Below are 24691 nucleotides of genomic sequence, written 5' to 3' on the forward strand. Positions count from 1 at the left end.
AACATATATGTATATAAATATATATACATATGTATTTATTTTTTTTTTCTCTTAGTTAAATATTTAATAGCAATAAATAATTAACTAACAGAAAATAAATAACTATATATATAAAACAAACACAAATATATATATGAAAATTGACTTTTAATTTTATTTGGCAACAAAAATATAACTATACAACAACACTAATTAACAAAAATATGCAAATCAATTTGACATTAATAAAATACAGTCGACAACCTTAAAAAAATATAAACACAACACATACACAACCTTAATACATGTTTAAACAGCTAATTAACAACAAAAAAATAACTGTATAACAACACAAAAGCAATCTTAATACGTGTACTCATGAAAAACTAAACATATTATTATTTTTATATTATTTGGACAACTAAATAACAACAATAAAACAGCACAATAACAACCACACTTTTTTTTTTGAACATAATACAACCACACTTTAATGTGCAAATTAAATCGATTTCAACACCACATTGCAATAATAAAAATAAAAGCTACACACCAATAATCTGGAAAAAAAAAAAACACTAAAAGCAATAACAAAATACTTGTATACTAACTCAAAATTATATGTACCTATGAAAATTAAATAAATACTCATTTTTATCTTGGTTGAACAAATAAATAATAAAAAGGAAAGCATATAATAACTCTACTTTAATATGAAAATTAATAGACATCAAAATATAAAAATTTAAAACAACAAAAATAAATTTCTTAAATATATTGCCACAAATCAAATAAATTTAAAATATTATATTTTGAATGCATTATTTAATAATGTGAGATTAGAATCGCTAACTTACATTCGAATCGTTTTTTTAATTGCTAATTAACAACATAAACACAACACACAAACACCATTAATACATGCTTGAACAACTAAATAATAATAAACAAACAAAAGGATAACAACTCCTATCAAAATATAGCGTCAAACTCAAAATAAAAATATAAAATAACGAAAATAAACTTCTTAAATATATTGCCACAAATCAAATAAATTTAAAATGTTATCTTTTGAATACATAAATAAATAATAAAATTAAACATCATACAAACAATCTTAATACATGTTTGAACAACTATATAACAACAAACAAACAACGGATAACAACTCCTCTTTAATTAATATACAAATTCAGACATCAACTTACAAAAAATAATAATAAATTAAAATCAACATATCAATAATCCTAAAAAAATAAAAGAAACATAAAGCTAATTATAAAAAAAATCATTTAAAAAATGGTAAAATATTAAAAAGAATAATATTATTGGTTGGTCAACATTTAAAATATAATATTAAACTAGTCAAATATAAATTTAATATAATATTGTTAAAAGAAATAACATTTGGTTAACACCCACGTCACTTTCAACATTGATATACTTTTTTTTTACTTTTTTTTAATTATAATCTCACAATAAAAATGACTTAAACTAAAAAAAAAACCTTCCCAACGCACCACTTGGCGCGTTCTCCCGACACTAGATGCAAGTGGAATCCATGCGCGTCAGTATTTGTCCCCTCGTAAATTAATTAACAACTGTATAAATGTAAAACCAAAAAAAAATGTGTCATTATAAAAAGTAAAAAACATAGATTTTTAGTCATTTTTTTTGTAAATATCCCTATATAATAATTAACCACTTAAAGATAGATGACCTAGGTATCAAAAGAAAAGAGAAAAAGAAAGATGACCTCCTAGGGCTAGTACAAACTCGTGGGAGACCATTAATTTGTTAAAATTATCAAATATAGTTGGGGTTGATACTCAACTCGTGGGATGCCTCTTGAAGGTGGTCTCAAGTTGTTTTGTCTAAATTTCTGAAATAACTAGGTCTTATATAAGTCACTTTGTTTGTAGTGACTCGTATTCTGACTCTGTATATCTTTGACTAGACAATTAGCTTGTTGACTGGAAATTCTTCTACGTTAACGATTATAGTGTGATTTAGATCACTCTCTCGGCTATAGAATTTTTGAAAATTCAAGGAAAGGAAGAAGTTTTTCTTGTCAGTTTAAGGCTCAAATCACATGGAATAAGTTATTTAATAAAACTCTTATTTTTTTTCTTATATAGTTATCATAAGGGCTACGTTTATCTTAAATGGACTTAAAATAAAAGACAAATAGGCTATAAAATAGAGAAAATTACGCTTGCAAATGAAATTTTGAAAAAACATCACAATTAACACTCTTATTTTTAATTGTGGAATATACCCTTAGTTTTATAATTATTTTTGAACAGGTATATACGTAATGCTTATTATTTTATTTTTTATGTTTTTTTTTCTCTTTTTTTGTATATACGCTAGGTTTTTTTTTCTTCTAAACATGTATTTATTTACTCTCTATTTTTTTTTCTATAGACTCATATATTTTCAAACTACAATTTTTTTTTCTATTTTATAATATCAAATATTCTCTCTCTATTTTTTTAAAAAATAAAAAATCCTTTCTAACGACACTAGTAATCGTTTGGTCTCAATGTTTTCATTTTAATATGTGGAAAACATATGTTTCGTTAATGATACTAAAAAAGATAATCAAAATTAAAAATAACATTTTAGTTTTTTTTTGTTTAATTGACAAAAAAAACAACTAAAATTTAAGTTTAAACAAAAAAAATATACTAACTAATTTCATTGGTTATTAAATAAATATTTATTATTTAATATTTTTAAAAGTTACTAAATTGTATGCTACATAAGTTTACTTTATGAAGCAATATTGATCAATTTCTATATATTTTTCAGCTACACGAATAATTATTTGTGTTTAAAAATTGAAACATTATGATCTATTCTTAAAAGGGATCATTTTGATATGTGGGAAGTATATATATTTTTCAGACCAATATTAAGTAGGTAATGTTTTAGTTGCTAAATTGTATTCTCTCTTTTATAGAATAATTTTGATAGATTTTGAAAAAAAATTATAAGGAAAACTTAGGAAAAATAAAATTTAAGTTATACTGTTATTTGTTTGAGCTCAAAAGTGATATTATTATGATCTATTTTTTCAAGATGATTCTTTTGATATATGAGAACCATAGATTTTTTTACCAAATAAAATTTTTAGAATTAAAAGTAACTTTATATAGTCTCTTTTATATTTTATTAATTGAAAAAAGAAGTAACCAATAACTTAAACAAAATCCAATATGTTAACTAATTTCATATTACTAAAAATTATTTTGTAATTATATATAAAAGCTACTGTATAGTATGTATATATTCTATATAAACTTATTTTATAGAGTTATTTCAATTACATCATACAATAATTATATGTATATTCAAAAAAAATATTTATTTTGCTAATATAAGCTATTTAGTAATTTTTGTATTTTATGTATCTTATTAGATTTTAAATATATTTAAAGGTAACGTAAAAGTTGCTATAAAAATAAACAAACAAAAAAGTAACATAAGTGTATTTTGATCAATGGGTGACTATTCAATGGTTACATTTTTATTGTAACCATATAGTTACATTTTTCTTTAACCTGTAATAGCAGGTTACTAATAGGTAAACTTTCATTTTTTAGATTTAATTAATTATAATTAATTATTTTCTTAAAATAATTAATTAAATAGACATTCCTTTTTTAGAATTATTTAATTATAATTAACTATTTTCTTAAAATAATTAATTAAATATTTAACAAGACCTCTTTTAGCAATTAATATTTATATTTGAATCCTTACTTGACTTATTTTAATAATTAAACCATTTAATTATAATATTTACAATAAATTTTTTTTTTTTTTTTACAAAAATTAAACTTCTTTTGACACAAATTAAAATTCTCTTCTTATAATAAATTTTCAAATAATTAATTATTTTTAAATGATATTTAATTATTTTGTTACAATTATATGAACTAAGTATGAGGCCTCAAGCTAATCAATCGATAACAAGTGCAGCCATTTTTTTTCTAAAAAATCCTTCAACTTATTTCATTTTTTACTTTTTAAATATTTAAATAAAAAAATTAAATAATTAAGTGTAATAATTTAAAATTAAGATTACAAGTATAATAAAATTTAAATTATGAAATTATATGTGTATAATTTTAAATTATAAAAAGTTTTGCTATAAAATTTTAAATAATTTAAGTATAAAAAAATAAATTGCTAAAAGATCCTTATATAGTAATGAATTGTAAAAAATTAATTAATAATTATAATTAATTTAATTTTAAAAAATAATTAATCTTAATTAAAGTTTTATAAGGAAATAAATGATTAGGTTACTTTCAGGTTACAAGTTATTTATTATTTATTTTTATTTAATTTCCAAAATAATCACAATCATTTAATAGTAATTCAATGGCTTAAAAAAATGTAACCATTGAAACCTCTTCCTTTGATCAATATATAACCATTTATAATTATAATTACAATTAACCTGCTAAAATATAGAATAAGTTACAAAAATATATAAATGAAATAATATTATCTTACAAACAATTTAGCATCTTAATATCTTATATTGTTTTTTATAACATCTCATAATTTTAAACACAATTTTTTTTTTTGGTTAACTTTTCATTTTGAAATATATATATATATATATATATATATATATTTTCCATATATTAAAATAGTTACATCTAAAAATAGATTGGAATGGTACTATATAAGCCCACCAAACCAATGGTGTAGTTTGAAAAAAGGGCTATTTTCAAAAATATGGGAAAAATTATTAAGGTTATGATAAATATGGCATAAAAAGTAAATACCACTAAATATGGCATTATCTAACCAATCAAACTAAAAATATGGTTTTTTTCTAAAAAAAACCATACAAAACATTAAAAAGAAATCTGAATTTAAAATTCATAAAAAATAAAAACTTAATTAAATTACTATAAAAAATATTAAAATTCCCTTCATATTTATTTTTTTAAAAAAAATAAAACAAATAAAACTATAGTGATTGCCGAAGTTGTCACTCGTGCTGGAAAAGTCACCGGAGTTTACTGTCGGCACCGGAAAAGTCGTCGGAGTAGCCGCCGGTGCCGAAAAAGTCGCCGGAGTTGCTGCCGGCGCCGAAAAAGTCGTCAGAATTAGCATTGTCGCTGGAAAAATCACCAAGAAACCGGTTTCTTGATGTTAGAAACCGGTTTCTTGGTGATTTTTCGGTAATTTTACCAGTGACAATGCCAAGTCCGACGACTATTCTGGAGTTTGATGTCGGTGCCGAAAAAGTTGCCGGAGTAGTTCCTGGTGTTGGAAAAATCGCCAGAGTTATTGCCGGCGTAAAAAAAGTCGTCAGAACTGGCATTGTCGCCAGCAAAATCATTAGAAAAATCACCAAGAAAGTGGTTTTTTCGTCAAGAAACTGGTTTCTTCACCAAGAAAGTGGTTTCTTCATCAAGGAACTAATTTTGTTACACAACAATAATAAAGATTATGAAAACAAAACAAAAATGATATACACTGAAAATAATTGAAACCAGTTTCATCAATCAACCAAATAGAGAAAAAAAATATAAAAAAATTACCAAGAAACTGGTTTCTTCATCAAGAAACCGAAAAAAACCAGTTTCTTGGTGATTAGCCCGATAATTTTTCCGGTGACAATGACAATTTTGACGAATTTCCTAGAGTTTACTGTTGGTACTGAAAAAGTCACCGGAGTAGCTGTCGGTGTATTAGTCGTCAGAGTTGCTACCAACGCTAGAAAATTCGTCAGGCCATTGTCGTCAGAAAAATTACCGGAAAAATTACTAAAAAACCGGTTTCTTCATCAAGAAACCAGAAACCAGTTTCTTGGTAATTTTTCTGGCGACTATGCCAATTCTAATGACTTTTCTGAAGTTTACTGTCGGTGCTTGGGAAAAGTCGCCGAGTAGTCTAGCGTCAGAAAAGTCGTCAAAATTGGCATTGTCAACGGAAAAATCACCAAGAAACCGGTTTCTTAGACTTCAAGAAACCGGTTTCTTAGACTTTAAGAAACCGGTTTCTTGGTGATTTTTCAGTGATTTTTCCGGCGAAAATGCCAATTCCGACGAATTTTCCGGCGCCGGCAGCAACTCCGACGACTTTTCCGGCACCGACCGCTACTCCGGTGACTTTTCCGGCACCGGCAGCAAACTCCGGTGACTTTTCCGGCATCAATGACAAATAAAACTTCCTAAACAAATAAAAACAGTAAATATGGGATTTAGAAACCTAATTACATATATATGGCATATCAAATACCATACAAAAACCTAAAAATAAAAAAATACCATATAAATTGGCCAAACTTAAATGTGCCATATTTATCATAAGAACTTTTAAAATCCCATACTAAGTGTAATTTCCTCTTGAAAAAATGGTAAAAATAAATATATATATTTTTTAGTAAATCAGCAAGTGTATTATAAACCAATTTTTACAAGCTAATAGCATCCTCAAATTTAGAGGACCTACCTCAACTATAATCTTTACAAAGTATTAAACCAATACTCTTCACTACTAGTTACATTCTTTGGCCAAATACAAATAATTCTATTTTTGATTACACTTTTAATTCTATATACAATGGTATCACTATTTTCCAAAACTTAGTTCCAAAACATGTTGTTTCGGGCACCCCAAATCAGATAAACCATCGCTGCCACAACAGCTACTAATACCTGCTTTTTGAACCTTGGCAACTTTGCTTTTTTAATCCACTTGCTGATAGATACCAACGAAACCGAGGTGGTTCCCCAATACAGCCAACTTTTGATTCGGTCAAGACAGTCCTTAGAGTAGGAACACTCAAAAAATAAGTGTTCAATGGTTTCACTGTTGCTACTGTTACAAAGAAGACAAATATCATTGTCTATCACCCCAAAGTTCTTCAATATTTCCTTATTTGTCTTCATCTTCTTAAGCATGGCAAGCCATAGTATGAAACCATGCTTGGGTAGGTTGAATCTATTTCAAACAAGATGGCTCCACTCCACCTTAGGCAAATGTGTATGCAATTCCTTGTAACCGGTAGTTACCTCATATTTGCATTGTGTTTGTTTTAAATCCCTGAGGTCCTTCATTTGTTCCTTGACCATCACTAGTTTTCTCCAATACCAACTCGCTTGAACCGAAGGTTGATAAGTCCATCAATTCTCCTTCTTTACATATACATTGTGAACCCACTTAACCCACAAATTATCCTCTTTCTTAGCCACTGCCCAAACATATTTAAACAATGCTGCCTTGTTCCAATCTGAAATGCACCTAAAACCCAATCCACCCGAGGCCTTGGATTGACAAATAGATGCCCAAGCTACCGCAGGAACACCTGTTAGAGTATATTGTCCATTCTATAAGAAACTACGACAAATGGATTCTATTTCACTTACAATTTTCTTGGGGAGTATCATGACTTGACACCAATATGAATGTATAACCATTAGCACCGAGTTGATGAGCCCAATCCTCCCAACAAAAGAAAGATTTTTAGTACTCCAAGTTTTGATTCTAGATATCATATTCTCAACTAATACCTTGCAGTCATTTGAGGAGATTCGCTTCGGGCATATAGGCACTCCAAGGTATTTGAAAGGCAGTTGTCTCTGGAATCCAGAAACATCAATGATTCTTTGAATTTCTGTATCCGACATGTTACTACAATAGACTACCAATTTGGAGGGATTAGGAAACAATCCTAAGGTGTGTGAGAAGAGTTTTAATCCTTGCAACATATAATAGATACTCTTGGAATCTCCATTGGAAAATAATAGTACATCATCAGCGAAACTTAGATGATTCAGCTCAAGGTCCCTACATCTCTCATGATACATGAAATCATGCTTCTTACATATCTTCTTCATTATCCGAGACATATACTCCATTCCCAGAACAAAGAGAAGAGGGGACATTGGGTCATCTTGTCTCAGTCCTCTCTTAGCCTCAAAGTACCCATGTAAGGACCCATTGATCATCAATGAGAAGCGAGGAGTTCTAACACAAGTCATGATCAAGCTAATGAACTTGGGAGGGAACTTGAAAGCATGTAGCATCTCTTCTATAAAATCCCATTCAAGGGTGTCATAAGCCTTTTGGAGATCCAACTTTATCATGCAATTTTCCTTCTTTGATTTCCTCCCATAATGCCTGATAAGATCCTGGCAAATCATAATATTATAACCTATGAATCTGCCATGAATAAACCCCCCTTAGTTCTGTGCCACCAGCTCTAGTAATACCATCTTCAGTCTTGAGCAAATGAATTTAGTAGCAGCCTTGTAAATCACATTGCAGCAAGCTATAGGTCTGTAATCGCTCACCGAGTTAGGACACTTGATTTTAGGAACAAGAGTCAACACCGTAGAGTTAAGATCCTTTAATAACTTCCCAGACTGCAAAAAGGAAATAATAGCCTCAGCTATGTCCTTCCAATTACCTCTCAGTTATCCTGGAAAAAGAAGCTCCCATAACTGTCAGGCCCTGGCGCTTTGTTCCCTGCTATTCCAAATATTTCTTTTTTAACATCATCAATAGAGTAATCAGCAATAAGCAACTCAGCTTGAGCTCTAGAGACAACCAGACCTTGGCTAATAACATTAGCAAGAACTGACTTTCTTTGAGCTAACTTACTTCCCAGCAACTTTTGATAAAATCCCAAGAAGGCATCAATAAGTTGTTCTGCTATATCCACTCTTATACCCTCCATATTTGTTATAGAGAGTACTCTATTTTGCATCCTCCTCGCTTTGAGATAAGAGTAAAAGAAACCTGAGTTGGTGTCCCCCTCTTTCAGCCATGTCAAGTTGCTTTTCTGCTGCAAAAAAGTATGCTGATTGTCTAGAGCTTCAACATAAATACCCCTTGCTAACTTTTCTTGTTGCTGCAGATCACAATTCATGGGGTCACGCTGCAATCTATCTTAACAGAAAGTCAGCTGATCCTTTGCTTGCAAGGCAGTAGCATTAACATCAGCAAAAGAGTTTTTATTTAAAGCTCTAAATGCATGTTTCAAGTTCTTGAGTTTAGTGACTATTCGAAAAAATTGTGTACCAGGCACCTGTTGAGACCAAATTCCAGCCACAATCTCAGTGTATTTGGGATGCTTGGACCACATCCTAAAATAACGAAAAGGTCTCTTGAAACCAGTAGGCATATTGTAGATAGCTAGGATAGCTGGAGAGTGATAAAAAATGCCTTCCTTCTGAAAGAAAACTTCAGCTGTTGGGAAACAATCCAACCACACCTGATTTGCCATTACTCTATCGATCTTAGAGTAAATTCTATCCTCGTCTTGTTGTTTATTGCTCCATGTGAAAAAATTCTGTAAATTTTACATCTTCTAATTGACAAACTTCTACACAATCATTAAAATTAGTTGCCACTTTGTATCTAACTCGAGCCCCAATTCTCCCATCCTTGTTAAGAATTTCATTAAAGTCCCCAAGTACTAACCAAGCTTCTTTTACAGCTAACTTTTTTAAGTCAAGCCAAAGCTCTCTTCTTCCTTCATCTGTATTGAAACCATAGATAAAAGTAACAAAAAACTTTGCTTTCCTATCTATAGTTTCAACAAAAAGATGAATCAATTGGCTTGAAACTTGCAAAATATTAACTGTAAAACTCCCCAGATTCCAACTAACAATTATTCTCTTCCTTTGTGCCAAGCACTATTGGAAGTAAAACACCATCCAGATTATATACGTAAGTATAAGGCTCCAAGGTTCTGAGCCTTAACTCTTGTATCGAGGAGACCAACCAACCCAATTCTTTGTGTTTCAATCAATTGCTTGACTGAATTTTGTTTTTGTTGGTTGTTGATCCCTCGGACATTCCAACTCATTATTTTATCCATCTCCAAGATAGGGTACTCCCCCCCTCCTTTGTTATCTTCCTCACTTCCTTGCTCATTCACCTTGTCACACACCCTACTCTACATTTCTTGCAAAATCTGGAATGAGTTACTGGTGCCTGCTGCTGCCTCTTTCTCTGTTTCTTTCGGTTTCCAGCCCCTTGTGACAAGCTGAAATCCTTCAGCATCCACTTTAACCTCTTCTTTGTCTTGTTTCTTTGGTGCCTTAACTATCCATTCTTGTTTCCTCTTTACTTTCTTCCTACAGTTCACCGCAAGATGTCCCATACCAGAACAATGACTACAAACAAGAGGCTTCCACTCATATGTGACTGCCACAGTTGTATTACATCCTTTTTCATCTTCAAACTCAATGAGTTCAGGATACTCTTGCTGTAGTGAAACCTCAATAAGAACTCGAGGAAAACTCAGCTTATCTCTTCTCTTGGTAGCCTCATCTACCTTGATCGGTTTCCCAATTTGCCCAATAATCTTGAACAAAGATCTTTCCCCCCGGTACTTTAGTTCCAAATCATCCAAATGCACCCAAATAGGCACCATTCGAATGTCCTCTCTCTTGAAATTTACCTCCGGATCCCATGGCTTCATGACAACCAGCCTCTTGTTGAAAACAATGTACCCCCTTTGAGAATATCATCTCTATCCTCCATTGTATTAAACTTGATCAAGAAAATCCCATACAAAAGCATCCCAACTCTTTCCACTTTATCCCTCCACATCCTCCTAGCAAAGCCTTCCAAGACTTGCAAAGGAGGATTAGCCCCAAGAACATAACATACAATTGAGGGCTTCCAAAATTCAACTTCCTCATTAATATCATCATCTGTAATTTTTACTTTAGTTTTTAAATTCTCATTAGCAAAGGATTTTTCAAGGTTTTTCTTAATACTACCATATCGCAGATCAGTAGGGATAGTATTGTTACCTTGAACAGAGTTGCAACCCGCACAATTAGATCCCAGCAGCAATCTAAAATCCTTTCTGATGTCCTCCTGTTGCTTGATCAAAGGCTCCTGGAAAAGATCCTAAATTTCTAGAAGCTGAACAACTTGCTCTGCTCCAAAATCCCCTATTTCCTCAATTTCCTCATCATCCGAGAATACCACCGGCTCTACTCCGAGAATAGCATCCAATGTCTTGATCTTCTTGACATTGGCACTTGAGTCTGGTCCCTTCTTCTTCTTAATCGCTGTAGCATGCTTCCCCTGCCCCTTAGATCTCGTCTTGGCCATAGCCCCAGCTCGAGAGCTGAACGAAGATGAAGAGAGAGAAAAAGCTTTTTGATAAAAATAAATATTAAAAAGGAAAAGAAAGAATAAATTTATGTTAAAATAACAAAAGAGAAAGAAAATAAAAAAGAAACAAAAAAAAAAAATATCAACAAAAGTGACTGACAATGACACAATATAAAAAATATGAGTAATTAGTATATTATTTATATTTCTGTTGTAACCAATAAAAATTACTTTTGTTATTTTTATAAATAATTATATAATCACGTATATATATGAAAAATTCCCTATAAAATATTCTCATGGCCGTATTCACTATAGAGAGTTCATAATTAAAATTTTACCATTTTATTTTAATCAAGTTTGAATGAATTCAATATATCTTTTTCAAATTTTACCATTAATTAAATCTAAACTATTTAAAAATTAATTTTTTAATTTAATAATTATAAATAATTATCAAACAAAAATACAATTTAAATATTATTATTAATTAAACACATAAAGTATTTTAATTAATAAATAAATGCTTATATCTCTTTTCTGCTCAGAAATTGCCCAAAGTTAGTAAAAATTTTCAAATTTGACAGTTAATTTTTAAATTCTAATTGACTAATTTAATCAATCAAGTGAGTCTACAAGATGATATTATCTCAAATAATATGGGGACCATTAATTATTAAATCAAGCTCCTAATAAGCAGATCTGAAATTTACCAAATAAATTTCCTAACTTATTAATTCCTTCTGACTCCACTATAGTTTTAAAATTGCACTCTCGATTACATAAAATGCTCTATATATCCAAGATACATACGCTATGAATTATCCATTATTTCAATCTAAATAATCAATGATCCTCTATAGACGGTTTACATCGAGTATGGATAAATTTACCGTTTTACCCTTAAATGTATTTTATCCTTAAACACGTAGCTTCTTGTAAATAATATTTCAGTAAACTAAACATATTATCAAAATAAGAGCTCTTCTATTTATCTCATTTAGCGAAGCTCTAAGAAAATCATCGTTGCACTTCTAAATAGTTATAGAAGCTATAAATTCCATGTCTATGATTAATGCTCCCTCAATTGCATTACTAAGTTCCCAAGATGTAAGTATGGATTAGTTCGACGAGCAAGCGGGCAACGAACAAGTTAAAGAATTCAAATACTACAATTATCTTAAAGCTTAATCATCTTAGAATTGAGATCAATTGATCTAAGATCAAACAAGTGACATTAACTTAGAAAAGATATAACATTAAGTTTATAATATTTTTTTACTGACAATATCGGTCTAGTTCGATTTATAGCCAATACATCTGATACAAGTTTACTTTGCTAATGTCCTGAAAAAGACATTCTACTTATCATCGTTGATTATAGTGTAAATCTAGTGCACTGATAAATCGCGAGATTAAATAGTTTGAAGTATATGATCATGCTTATTTTTTTACTGTGTAGACAACATTATAATCATTAATATCCATATATTCAGGATTTAGCAAAATTTATATATTAAACATATTATTATGAAAGTAATATGTGAACCAAACAACATAAAATCATTCTGGAACTTTTATTAATTAGTAAATAAGATTATATTGAAATTGAGTTTTATTTAATATATGAAACCCAACATAAACTTTACTGAGAAATGCTCTCATACCCGAGCCTATAATTTCCAGAGCTTGAGTACATACTAAGCATATAGGCTCCCATATATTAGCTACAACACTTGGACATTCAAAAAATTTGTAGTCTATTATTTATTTATTTTATTTTATTTGAAACAAAATGAAATAATTATATATTTGTATGTAGTTGTGTAATAACTAAAAAAATTAAAATAAAAAATATAAACATTTAATATAATGTAATGGTACAATAGTAATTTTATAATTACAACTCTTTTACATCCCACTCCTAATTCTTTCTCCTTCCTAACTTACCAAACAATATAGAATAGTACCACTCTCATTTCCATTCATTGACTTTCTTTATCCTTCCTAACTTAGCCATCATTCCTCTTCTCCCTCCCTACCAAACTATAAGTGCATATTTTATAGGGAAATTTACATGGTATACTAACTTTCTTTTTTTTTTACAAAAATACTGCCAGTTTACTGTGTTTTTTTATAAGTTTCATACTGTAGTATATTGTGTTAAGTTTTCACTGTTATTCTACTAGTGTTTTTTAGTTGTTCTACTGTTGTTTTAAGTTGTTCTACTGGTGTTCTATAAAAACACAATATTTTTGAAAAAAAATTCCGTGTGACAGTATTTTTGAAAAATTAATCCAAATTCTAGTATTTTTGTAAGTTTCCTATTTTATATTTTGAATCTAACCAATTAACATTCTATTTCAAAACTAATACAATCTAATTCGCAAAAATATATATTGAATTAGTTAATTTAAATTGGTTATTTTTTATCTAAATCTTAGACTCTTATTTAATACTTTCTTACTTGTTATAATTTATAATTTTAACTTTTACATAATAATAATAATAATAATAATTAATATTGAATTATATAACAAACAATTCAAAAGGCATGGTTTGATCACAAAATACATATAAGTGGTCGGATGATCAAATTGAGAAAAAGGCTTGGAATTTTAGTTACACTGTTATATGATCGTTGGTTTTGAATTTTTAATTTATACAACTAACTACTTTTATTAGTTTTCGAAGTTTAAAATTGTTATATGTACCATTTGGAATTGAGACAAAAGAGAATTTTAGCTTTTGCAAATACTAAAATTGTCTTGTTCTTGATCTTATTATTAGTAAGTAAGACAACCACCAGTAGTAGGCCAAGGCCCACGAGGCCGACAAGGAATCGTCAACAACACGCTGAAAAAAGCCAAATGGGCCGTGCAAAGAAAGGCTCAGTAATGGGCTCCACTTCCTTGTCTCACTTTCCAACCCAATAAAAGTAACCAAAATAAATTCCATTGCAAATTCAAAGTTCATGTTACCAAATATGATTCTCTTCAGCACTTCCATGCACGTTATGGGTTTTTTTTTTTTTTTCAGACTGATTGGGGGTATGAAAAAAAAAGGTTAAAAATAAAAAATCAAATGTAATCACTTCCCAATATTATGCATGATTAGAAAAAGTGATTATACCTTGTTGGGGGACCTTTAATTTCACTTTCAGTGCGCTGCCAGTGCTCGTTGGAGAGCTCAAATCATTTGTCATTTGTATTTTATGAGTATATATGAAAGAAATAAGTGATTTTCAGGAGAAACCTGAAATTTTCTTATATATTATTTTTTATTTTTTAAAAAAAAAATTATAATTTTAGTTGCTCCACTTGATTTTTATGTAAGTTGTTATGTAAATTTTGCTTGTGATTAAAGTTGTTCCATTAGTTGTTATGTGTGTTGCTATGTGAATTTCCGTAAAAATACAAAAAAATTAATAAAACTAAAAAAACCTTTACAAAAAATACTATTTTTTTTTTTATATATTTTCACATTCAAAGATTTTTTTTCTTAATATTTATACGGTGTTCTATAAATATAACACGAAATAACAAGAAAATTACATAAAAGTAACATTAAAACAACAACAAACAAATAACAAAAAATTAATAAAAGTACAACATAAAAATATATCAAAAGTTCATATTTTTTGTAAATAACATTATAAAAATTATAAAAATATTTAAAACTCCGTATAACTGTATTTTTGTAATTTTTGTTATTTTTGTGCATTTGTGAAATAATTCCAATAATTATTCTATTCAAATAATATTCCAAATATATTAAAATTGTAACTCAAAAATGAAAGGCAAATATGTGTTTTTCTAACCAAACATGACCCTCTATAGAGCATTCCTTATGGTACTTCACTATTGTATAATCTAATCGAAAAAGTATGGCAGAGATGCCAAATTTTACTGAGTTGGAATTCCACTGACCCTCCTTTTTAGATAGTGTAAGTGTACTACTTACCATTCTATTTATTATCTAGTTGTTGGGTAGATTTATTTACCTTTGTTAATATCACAACGGTTGATAATATTGTCTAAAGACAAAAACATAATGGGGTGCTTTTTAAAAACATGATTATTCATTTGAATATGTAACTAAAATCCATCCCATCTCACGTCAAAAAAAAAAAAAAATCCATCCCATCTCTATCTGTTTTTTTTTTTTTTTTTTTTTTTTTTTTTAAGTAGGTGTGATTATTACTATTATGATAGTTTTTGAAAATTATATAACACGCTTTTATTATTGTCAAATACACAATAAATTAACAATCAATGCCTTTTTTATTTTGTCAGTTTTTTCCCTTTCTGTCTCTTCTTATGGGTCCTAATTCCTAAAGAAAACATTTGAAGAACCAAAGCTAAACACATATTTGAGGCTATAGTATTAAAACAAATGCAAATAAAGCAAAAAGGACAATTAGCTGAAGAAATCGTACCCCGTGTGTAATAAATGTTTACTTCAGGCCCACCTTTGCAAGAAAAAAAACAAATTAAATACAAAATATTGAGACGTTTATGTTGATGACGTTTATCTTTCTTTACCTTTTTAGACCATTTTGAAGAATAAATGTAAAAGTAGGATTATATTTAAAAAAAAAAAATTATATAATTAATATTTTTATTAAAAATATATTGAAAAAAAACTTATGTAGTAAAATAAGAAAAGAATGTTTAGTCTAAAAATTTAAATATAATTATAAAATAATAAGACACATAAAAATATATTATTTCTACCGCGGTACAAACTACAAAATATAAAGTATAAACTATATTATAACAATCACTATTTATTGGCTACTAGTGGTATCTAATACCTCTAGACATGTTACTTTGTGATTAGCTAGCGATACTCTTTAAAAATTATTATATTAAATTATATGAGACCCGATACTTAATTGGACTAATATGAATATTAATACATAAGAGAACGCTAGACACTACTGGTGCATTTTAGCATTTTTCTTTAATAGTATATTTTAAAAGATTTATGTAGTAAATCTTTAAAGGGTTGGTTGAATCTTTATCTATTTTGGTATATCAAAAAATAAACTTTTAATTTTTTTTTAAAATTGTAAATGAACTAAAAAATTTTCAGCGAAACAAATAAAGAGTCTATCGAAACACTGGGCTCTACCATAGACTTACCTATATTTTAATGATATTCTCTTATATAGTAGATAATTGTAAAAAAGTACTATTGATATTTATCACTCTCCTCAGTATCATATTGTTATTAGTATTATTAAATATTAAATCTCTTATAACTTGAAAAAATAACTTTAGAGAATATTATTAACCATTATGAGACGCTACTTATAGAAGTGATTGGCACCTAAGAGCATCTCCAAGTGAGAGCTATAAATATGGTGAATTCTTATTTTTTTTAGAACATTTTGCTAAAATTTAATTTTAATGGTGATGTAAAATGTGTGTCAAATTTGACTCAAGCTAAAAATTGTGTCAAATTTAGTACAAAAGATAGTATGGGCTAAATTTTAGCCCAAGATAAATACTACATTTTTTAATGACCTCTTTGTTATTTATTAATATTATTCATTAACTTTGAATAAAATATATTTCTAAGATATTAAGATAATATAAATAAAATTAATTATTTTATATATTTTGAATGAGCATTAATGGTAATATCAACTTTTATAGTTAATTTGTGCATTGGAGCACAAATACAAAAAATTGGCCAAATATAAATTTTTGGTATATTTTAAATCAAATTTAATCCAAAATATACACTATCTATTTAAGAGCATCTCTAATGGTAAAATATTAAGGGATGTTTACTTAGGTGGATAGATGAAGTGGCAAAATGTTGAGATGTTATATCATTGGAGAAAAAAAAAATACTATTCTAAGAATATGTGTGAATGTTATACACTAGTATTGATACCACAATTATTTTTTTAATAGAAAATTAAAACTAAAAAATTATTGTTACTAAAAAATTAAATAATAATGTGTAAGATTATAATTATAGTATTTTTGAAGATTGTTATACCATTAGAGTGATTTTAGAAATAAGAGTGCTAAAAATAATGTAAAAAAAAAAATATAAAAAATATTATATTTTTGAATGATGTAGAAATTTTGAGTATCCTTAAAAAGATGTTACGGTTAAAATACTTTAAAGGCTCATTTAGAATGCCGTATTAGGTGGTATTGTATTGTATTATATTGAATTGTACTTTATGTAAAATTATATGGTATTAAGTTTTATGGACAACTAAATATATAATATTTTAGTATAAATTAAAGTTTAACCAAGACCTAAATGTGCATAATAATGTATACAGTATTACACACTAGTCACTATTAGATTAGAAGGATGTGCCGCCAGAGTTTTTGACCCACCAATGATAATTTTCCCAAACAAAATGAATTAATTCAAAAAGAAAAGGAGGTGGTCCTTTACTATTCCCCAACAGAAGCATTTAAATATTTATATATATTTATATATTTATATATATATATATTAAAAAGAAAACTGAAAAACTCAGTCACTCACTCACTCTTCACTGATATTGATATTCAAAATCAAGTGAGAAAGACGAGTGAAAACGACAGCGTTTTGAATTGGGTTGGGTCAGTAACAGTCTAAGTCTCTCCATTATTATGGGCTGCGCCAACTCGAAGCTCAACGATCTTCCGGCGGTGGCCTTGTGCCGGGACCGATGTAAATACCTAGACGAAGCTCTCCGCCATAGCCAAGACTTCGCTGAAGCTCACGCCGCTTACCTCGACTCCCTCAAGGCATTGGGTCCCGCTTTTGATCGTTTCTTCAGTACAAAAGTACCAGTCAACAATGAAACTTTAAAAAAGTCTTCTTCTTTATCTCCGGCGGCCGTTGCTTCTTCTTCCCCGCTGCATAAATCAAACTCAGCAGACTCGCACCTTCGATTCCCTTCCGATTCTTCTGAGGACGAGGATAGTGATAATCATAATAAACTCGGGCATAATTGCCTCAACGAAGAGGAATCCCAAGGCTTAATCTCTCACAACTTTAATTACTTGAATTCGAAGCCGCCTCCATCTCCTCCACCGGCTTCGCTCGGCTCGGCTTGGGATTTCTTGAACTTGTTCGAAAATTTCGACAAGTACGAGCGGTTGTACACTTCGCATCCGGAGAAAGAGAAAGAGAATGGTGAAACGACGACGTATGAGGTTCGAGTTTTAGAAACGAAGAAGGATAGCTCTGAGAAAGCAAACGGCTCGGTTACTTCGAAAACTCCAAGCAGTACAGTAGTAGTACTTGGTGTCCCAGAAGCCATGAATGAGATTAAGCTTCAGTTTGTTCAAGCTTCGGAGTCTGGCAGTGAGGTTTCCAAGCTACTCTGCCATCGCTTAAGGGTGCCTCTTAATCAAGGTAAATTCTCTCAATTATTTAATACAACTTTTTTTCTTTGAATAATTCTTAAAATGCCATTTTCTTATTAAAGTTAATAATTCCACCTTCTATTTTGTTTAATTGTATAATGTACTCTATTAAACTTGAAATAATTTTTTATCAAAACAAAACTTAATAATAGTCAAATTTAGAGGGATTATGACTAATTAGTTACTTTTTTTTTTGTATGTACTACCAATTATCTTTAAATTAGTTAAATTAAAAAGATTGTCCAAAATAAATTTAAAGTCCTATTTTTTATATTTTAAAAAATATATAATCTATTTTGTTATTTTACAAAACAGAAAATAAATTAACTTTTGTAAAATTAATAGTGTAAAATATTATTTATCGACTATATATATTATATATTAAAGCTGGTCAATTTGGTCAATCAGATTCATTTCGATTGGTGTTTGAGGAAGATATGGGGATAATCAGTTCACCAAATTTATCTTCGACTCTAAAGAAGCTCTTACTATGGGAGAAGAAACTTTATTTTGAAGTTAAGGTAAATGATTTTTCTTTTTTAAAGTTATTATTTATTTAATTTAGTTTTTAATTATGTGGATGACAAAATGTTGTGTAGGCTGAGGAAAAACTACGAACAATATATCAGAAAAAGTACCAGCAGCTGAAAATTTTGGATAGAGAAGGTGGTAAATCGGTGAAAGCTAATTCCACTAAAGCCTTACTAAGAGATCTATCCACTAAATTGAAGATTGCGTTTCAAATAGTTGATAGGATATCCATTGCAATAAATAAGTTGAGAGAGGAAGAATTGTGGCCTCAAATCAAGGAATTGAACAACAGGTACACCCACCCACACACATATATCTTAATTAGTCCTTAATCCAATCATTAATCTAAATTATCTTAATTACCTCATTCTCTGTATGTTTTTTTTGAAGGATATACAAATCTTGATCTTTGCATAAATTTGAATTTTAATTTTATGTACATAATAACATAACTAAGCTCAAATTTAAATTTAGGACGTATTTAGAAAGTTATTGTATAATTGGAAGTAATTATACAAATTAATATGTTTTTTTATTATATAATTACACTGTAATTATATACAAATTAGAAATAATTGAAGGGTTGTATTTTATACTCTCTAATTCTGATGGCATCAGTATAATTACATTTACTAAAAATTTTCTATTTTAAATATTAATTATTAAAAAATATTATTTTCTCATATGGTCATTTCCTGTTGACTTTTCTTTGACAGTTTCTGGTCAAAGATACAATGATACTATGTTTTCTTTATAGTTGAGCGCACATAATAAAATGAGAAATAAGAATCTGTCTTATTTATAAAAGAATCCTCTGTTTGTCACACATCAAATGCAGTTTGGCAGCATATAATCACACAAACATGTATTTATATACTTAGAGAATCAAATTTGATTTTATATTTTAATATTTTTTAGATTACTACCAATGTGGAAAGCTATGATAGAATGTCACAAGCGGCAATACCAAGCAATTTCAGAGGTGAAAAGCTTAGATGGCAATGCTATCACATCTAATGAAAGACTCAACAATGCTGATCTTGAAGCATCCATACAACTCAAGATAGTGCTTCAAACGTGGAACTTGAGCTTCTCCAATTGGATTTTCTCCCAAAAGGACTTGATTAGTACCATAAATGGTTGGCTTATGAGATGCCTTCTATATGAGCCTGAAGAAACATCCGATGGCCTAATACCCTTCTCCCCTGGCCGGCTTGGCGCGCCCAACATTTTCGTGATCTGTAACCATTGGTCCCAAGCCTTGGATAGGATCTCGGAGAAGGAAGTGATTGGAGCCCTTCAAGGCTGTCTTGCTTGTATTGATACCCAATTGAAAGAGCACAATGTTGAGTTGCTTAAAATGGTCATTTCGGATAAGGAAATTGAAAGAAAAGTTAAGATTTTTGAGAGGGAAGAGCAAAAGATGGTTAAGTTGATTCAGGGTCGAGAAAAGAATCTGGTAACAAGCTTTGTTCTTAACCATAGTGACATTATCAAGTGTAATGATTTACAGTTGGGTTTGAAGCAGATCTTCATGGCTATGGAGAAGTTCATGGCTAACTCCATACAGGTGTATGAGGAGCTTCGTTTACGCATTGAGCAACTCAGTGAATACAATGCTGCGGCGGAAAACTTAAGTGGTCCATAAGTAATATTTCGCATATGGATATATATGTACGTACAATGTGGTATTTTTTTTTTTTATATATAATATTGGTTAAAATTGTTTTGTACCCTTTTAAGTAGTTTATTAGTAATGAGTTATTCTTTAAAATTTGATTTGAAATGCAATTTTCGTTTTTAAGATAAAAACTTACTGCCCCTGGTACTCAAATAATCATACATGTGGTTTGTTCTCACAAGTTTGAGCCTTTTCTGGACACACTTGGTGTGTGTAAGAATAAAATACGAATTTGAATGTCAATTGGTGTTATATGTTTTGTTTGAATTTGAAGTTATTACCACTTTTGTTCACTTCAAATTTCGCCAACGACAACATATATACGGTAATTAGAGGATAGAGATAGACTCACATTAAAAATATAGAATGCAAGAAGTTTATAGTGAATGATAATAACTTCACTTAGGCCACTCATATTAGTAGGGTTATTCATATAACTTCACTTTGGATTTCTACTGTGTTCAAGAAAAACGTGATGACTCTAGGGTGTGGCGTGGTACTCTGGCCACCCTTGAGCTGTGTATCTCTGGTGCGGGGTATCTCATTAGCAATGGAAAGATTGATATTTGGACCAAGCCTTGGGTGACGGGTTTCAGCCCTTTGGAGGTTCGTAATAGTTTTTCTTACAATGTAACTCATGCTTTTACTTCGGTTTCAGATCTTTTCATTCCAGGCACTTAAAGGTGGAACGAAAGATTGATTAATTGCTGTTTCTCAACGGAAATAGCTGTTGCTATTCTCCGTATTCGTCCTTTGGAAAGGAGTCTGCTTTGGAGGGGAAGCCGGAATGGAAGTTTCTCGGTTAAAAGTGCCTATTGGATGGCCCAACAATCTCGGTTTCATGATGAGAAATTGGTGTGGAAGAAACTCTGGAAGGCTAAGATGCACCCTCGACACTCAACTCTGGTCTGGAGAATTTTGGCAGGCTGTCTCCCTCTCAAAAGTCGACTACGATTCCTTTAGAGGGAGGAGAGATTATGTGGGTTGTGTGGGGCTGAAGAAGAGACTAATTTGCATTTGTTTCGAGATTGCCCTTTCGCGAGATGTTTGTGGTTTTCTAACCCTTGGGGACTTACAAGTAGTAGCCTATCAAGCTTGTCCTTTGAGGATCTTTTTGTGTGGTTGTGTAACTTTGGCAATGAATCACTTCTATTGTATGTGATCTGCATTATTGAACAGATATGAAAATGCAGGAATGATCTATTGTTCCTGGGGGTGACTCCGAATATACATAGCTCGATCAGAATCATTGCGAGAAGAGCCAATGAATTTAGTTCGGCTCTGCTTGACAGGAACTTGACAGTGGAGAAAGTTCCTTGTGCTTCCTTGCCACCTGACCCCGGTTGGGAGCTCAGGGTGCGAGTTGATGCCTCATGTAAGGACAACTTTGTTGGTTTGGGACTGGTTCAAGGCGAAGTTGAAGAAGATGTTGTTGTGGTGATGATGCATTTCACCAATGTAGACAATACTCTGGAAGCAGAGTTAATGGCCATCCTTAATGCTCTGCAGCTAGCAAATGAGAACAATGTCAACTCGGTCCTGATTGAATTTGATTCCTCGATTGTTGTCAAGGTTTTGTCCTTGGGCGATCTCCCTTTTGCTTGGGGTACTTACCCTGTGTTCTTTGAATGTCTTGCTCTGATGCCTTTGTTTTCCAGATGTGTTGTGTCTTTTATCCCTCAAGCGGAGAATTTTGTTGCAGATGGGTTAGCTTATTATGCTATAATTTTGCATGTTTGTACGAGGAGTGTTTTAAGGGAGGTAGCCCCTTTTGTGGCTACCCTTTGACTTGTTTTCGGTTGGTTTCAATAAATCTTTCTAAATTACCAAAAAAAAAACTCAAATTTATTCTGACCAAATTATTTGAAATCGAACCAAATGAATTTGATGTCAATAGTTTAGTCAATCCGGACTGTTTATAATTCTCTAGTTTGTTCGTGATTTTAAAATTCTCATCTATGGTTCAAACCAAATTAAACCGCCTAATTCTTAATATATATTTAATTTTTTTTATTAAATATTGATATTTAGGAATAATTTTAGGCATAATATTGATAATTACTTTAACATTGTATTAAGAATATTTATTTTCATTGTTATTTATGTATTATAAGCTTTAAAGTAAAAATAATTCAGTCAAAAAATATTAAAACATTTACAAATTACAAACCACGGTTTCAAACCAAACCAATCCTTTCTTAAGTTGATTGGTTTGGTTCGATTTTGAATTTTAAAAAACCAATATTGCTGGTTTGGTTCGAAAAAAATAGAAATCTAGACCAAACAAAATCATGAAAATCTATACTTATTAAATGAGTTATAATGTTGTTTTCTTCAAAATATAGTAGAGAAAAGTGAAAAATGACAAAAATTAGCTCTATCAGATGGGGCTTCATTGAAAGTGTTTTGCTGCATAATGGTTTCGACTCTCGAGCAAGGAATTTGATTATGAACTGTATTACTAGTGTATCTTACTCTGTACTCTTGAATGGAAGTCCGCACAAAAAGTTCTTCCCTCAAAGAGAGCTTCGTCAAGGCGATCATTTATCACCTTTCTTATTCCTCCTATGCCAAGAAGTCTTATCCAAGCTTATTCTTCGAGCAGAACATGAAGGGAGGATTCATGGCATCAAAATATCAAGAGAAGCGCCCCCTATATCTCACTTGATGTTTGCAGATGACACCATCCTCTTTACAAGAGCCAATGTAGGGGAAGCAAAAGAGATCATAAAGTGCTTTTTAATGCGAAAAGAGAAATGAAACATTTATTTCTGAAAAGGAAAGGAATGAATTGAATCAATTACAGAGTGGTATGTACAAAGGTATATATACAAGAGAAGAGTCGGTGGGACTTAATTAGTTAGTGAACTAACTAACTCAGGTAAACATGGATGTTAGGGGTGTGCAGAAAGTCATCCAATCCAATTCCAACCGACCGATCCAATCCCAATCGATCCAATAGAATCGGATATCCAATCATAATTGGATCGGATCGGATGCAAATTTTAAAAATCCAATTAGATCGGATCAGATGTTGGATGAGACATCCGATCCAATGGATAACTGATCCAATCCAATCCAATATCATCCAATGTCCATCCAATCATATTTAATAGTTATAATTTTATATATTTAATTATTTTATTTAATATTTTATATATTATTTTATTATCTATGTTAGATTATTAGGTTCTAAATTATGTTTTTTCATATATATATATATATATTTTAATAAAATTAGCCTAAATAGTGGTTAAAATGGATTAGATTCATCCATGGGATCCATTGGATGGATCCAATCCAATCTAATAAAAAACTAGTTAAAGCATCCAATGGATGGAACCGATCCAATCCAATACATCTATTGGATCGGATCGGATCGGATGACTCAATTCAATTGGATTGGATCGGATGAAAAAAATCCAATATCCAATAAATAATTGGATTGGATTGGATGGGTCCAAATCCATTGGATGTGATCCAATGAACACCCCTAATGGATGTTGTAACAACCAACTAACTAAACGGTTAACTGATAAAATAGTTAAGCCAACTAACAAACTAAACACTGCTATTACAGAATAAAGAGAAAGGGACTAAAGAAGCACAGTAGGTGTATGAGACGGATAAATGAGATTCGTGTTACCCCTCCCCCCCCCTCAAGGTGGACTGTATATGTCATGTACAGCCATCTTGCTGATGTGGGAATTGAGGGAAGGAGCAGACAGTGGTTTAGTGAATGCGCCTGCCAATTGAAGAGTGCTTGAGACTAGAATGAGTTGAACTTTGGTGTTGTTGATCTTGTCACAGATAAAATGGCAGTCAAGCTCTATATGTTTAGTCCGTTCGTGGAAGGTAGGATTGTTGGCGATGTGTATAGCTGATTGGTTATCACAATATATGAATGTTGGCGAGTGTTGGGGAACTTGTAAATCTGAAAGGAGATATTGGAGCCAAGTGATCTCACTTGTAGTGGCTGCAAGAGCTCTATACTCAG

The 24691-nt window shown here is 30.4% G+C and overlaps 1 protein-coding gene across 1 annotated transcript; it reads left to right on the forward strand.

The window, feature by feature from the left end:
• Window positions 1-17579: 17579 nt before the first annotated feature.
• LOC115713956 (protein ALTERED PHOSPHATE STARVATION RESPONSE 1) lies at window positions 17580-20792 on the forward strand. Its single transcript, XM_030642451.2, has 4 exons — window positions 17580-18471; window positions 18891-19003; window positions 19082-19305; window positions 19932-20792. Exons 1-4 carry the CDS (start codon window positions 17721-17723, stop codon window positions 20659-20661), a joined length of 1818 nt encoding a protein of 605 aa, XP_030498311.2. The 5' UTR covers window positions 17580-17720; the 3' UTR covers window positions 20662-20792.
• Window positions 20793-24691: the final 3899 nt, after the last annotated feature.

The sequence above is a fragment of the Cannabis sativa genome, chromosome X, assembly GCF_029168945.1.
Source record: "Cannabis sativa cultivar Pink pepper isolate KNU-18-1 chromosome X, ASM2916894v1, whole genome shotgun sequence".
Taxonomy (NCBI): Eukaryota; Viridiplantae; Streptophyta; class Magnoliopsida; order Rosales; family Cannabaceae; genus Cannabis; species Cannabis sativa.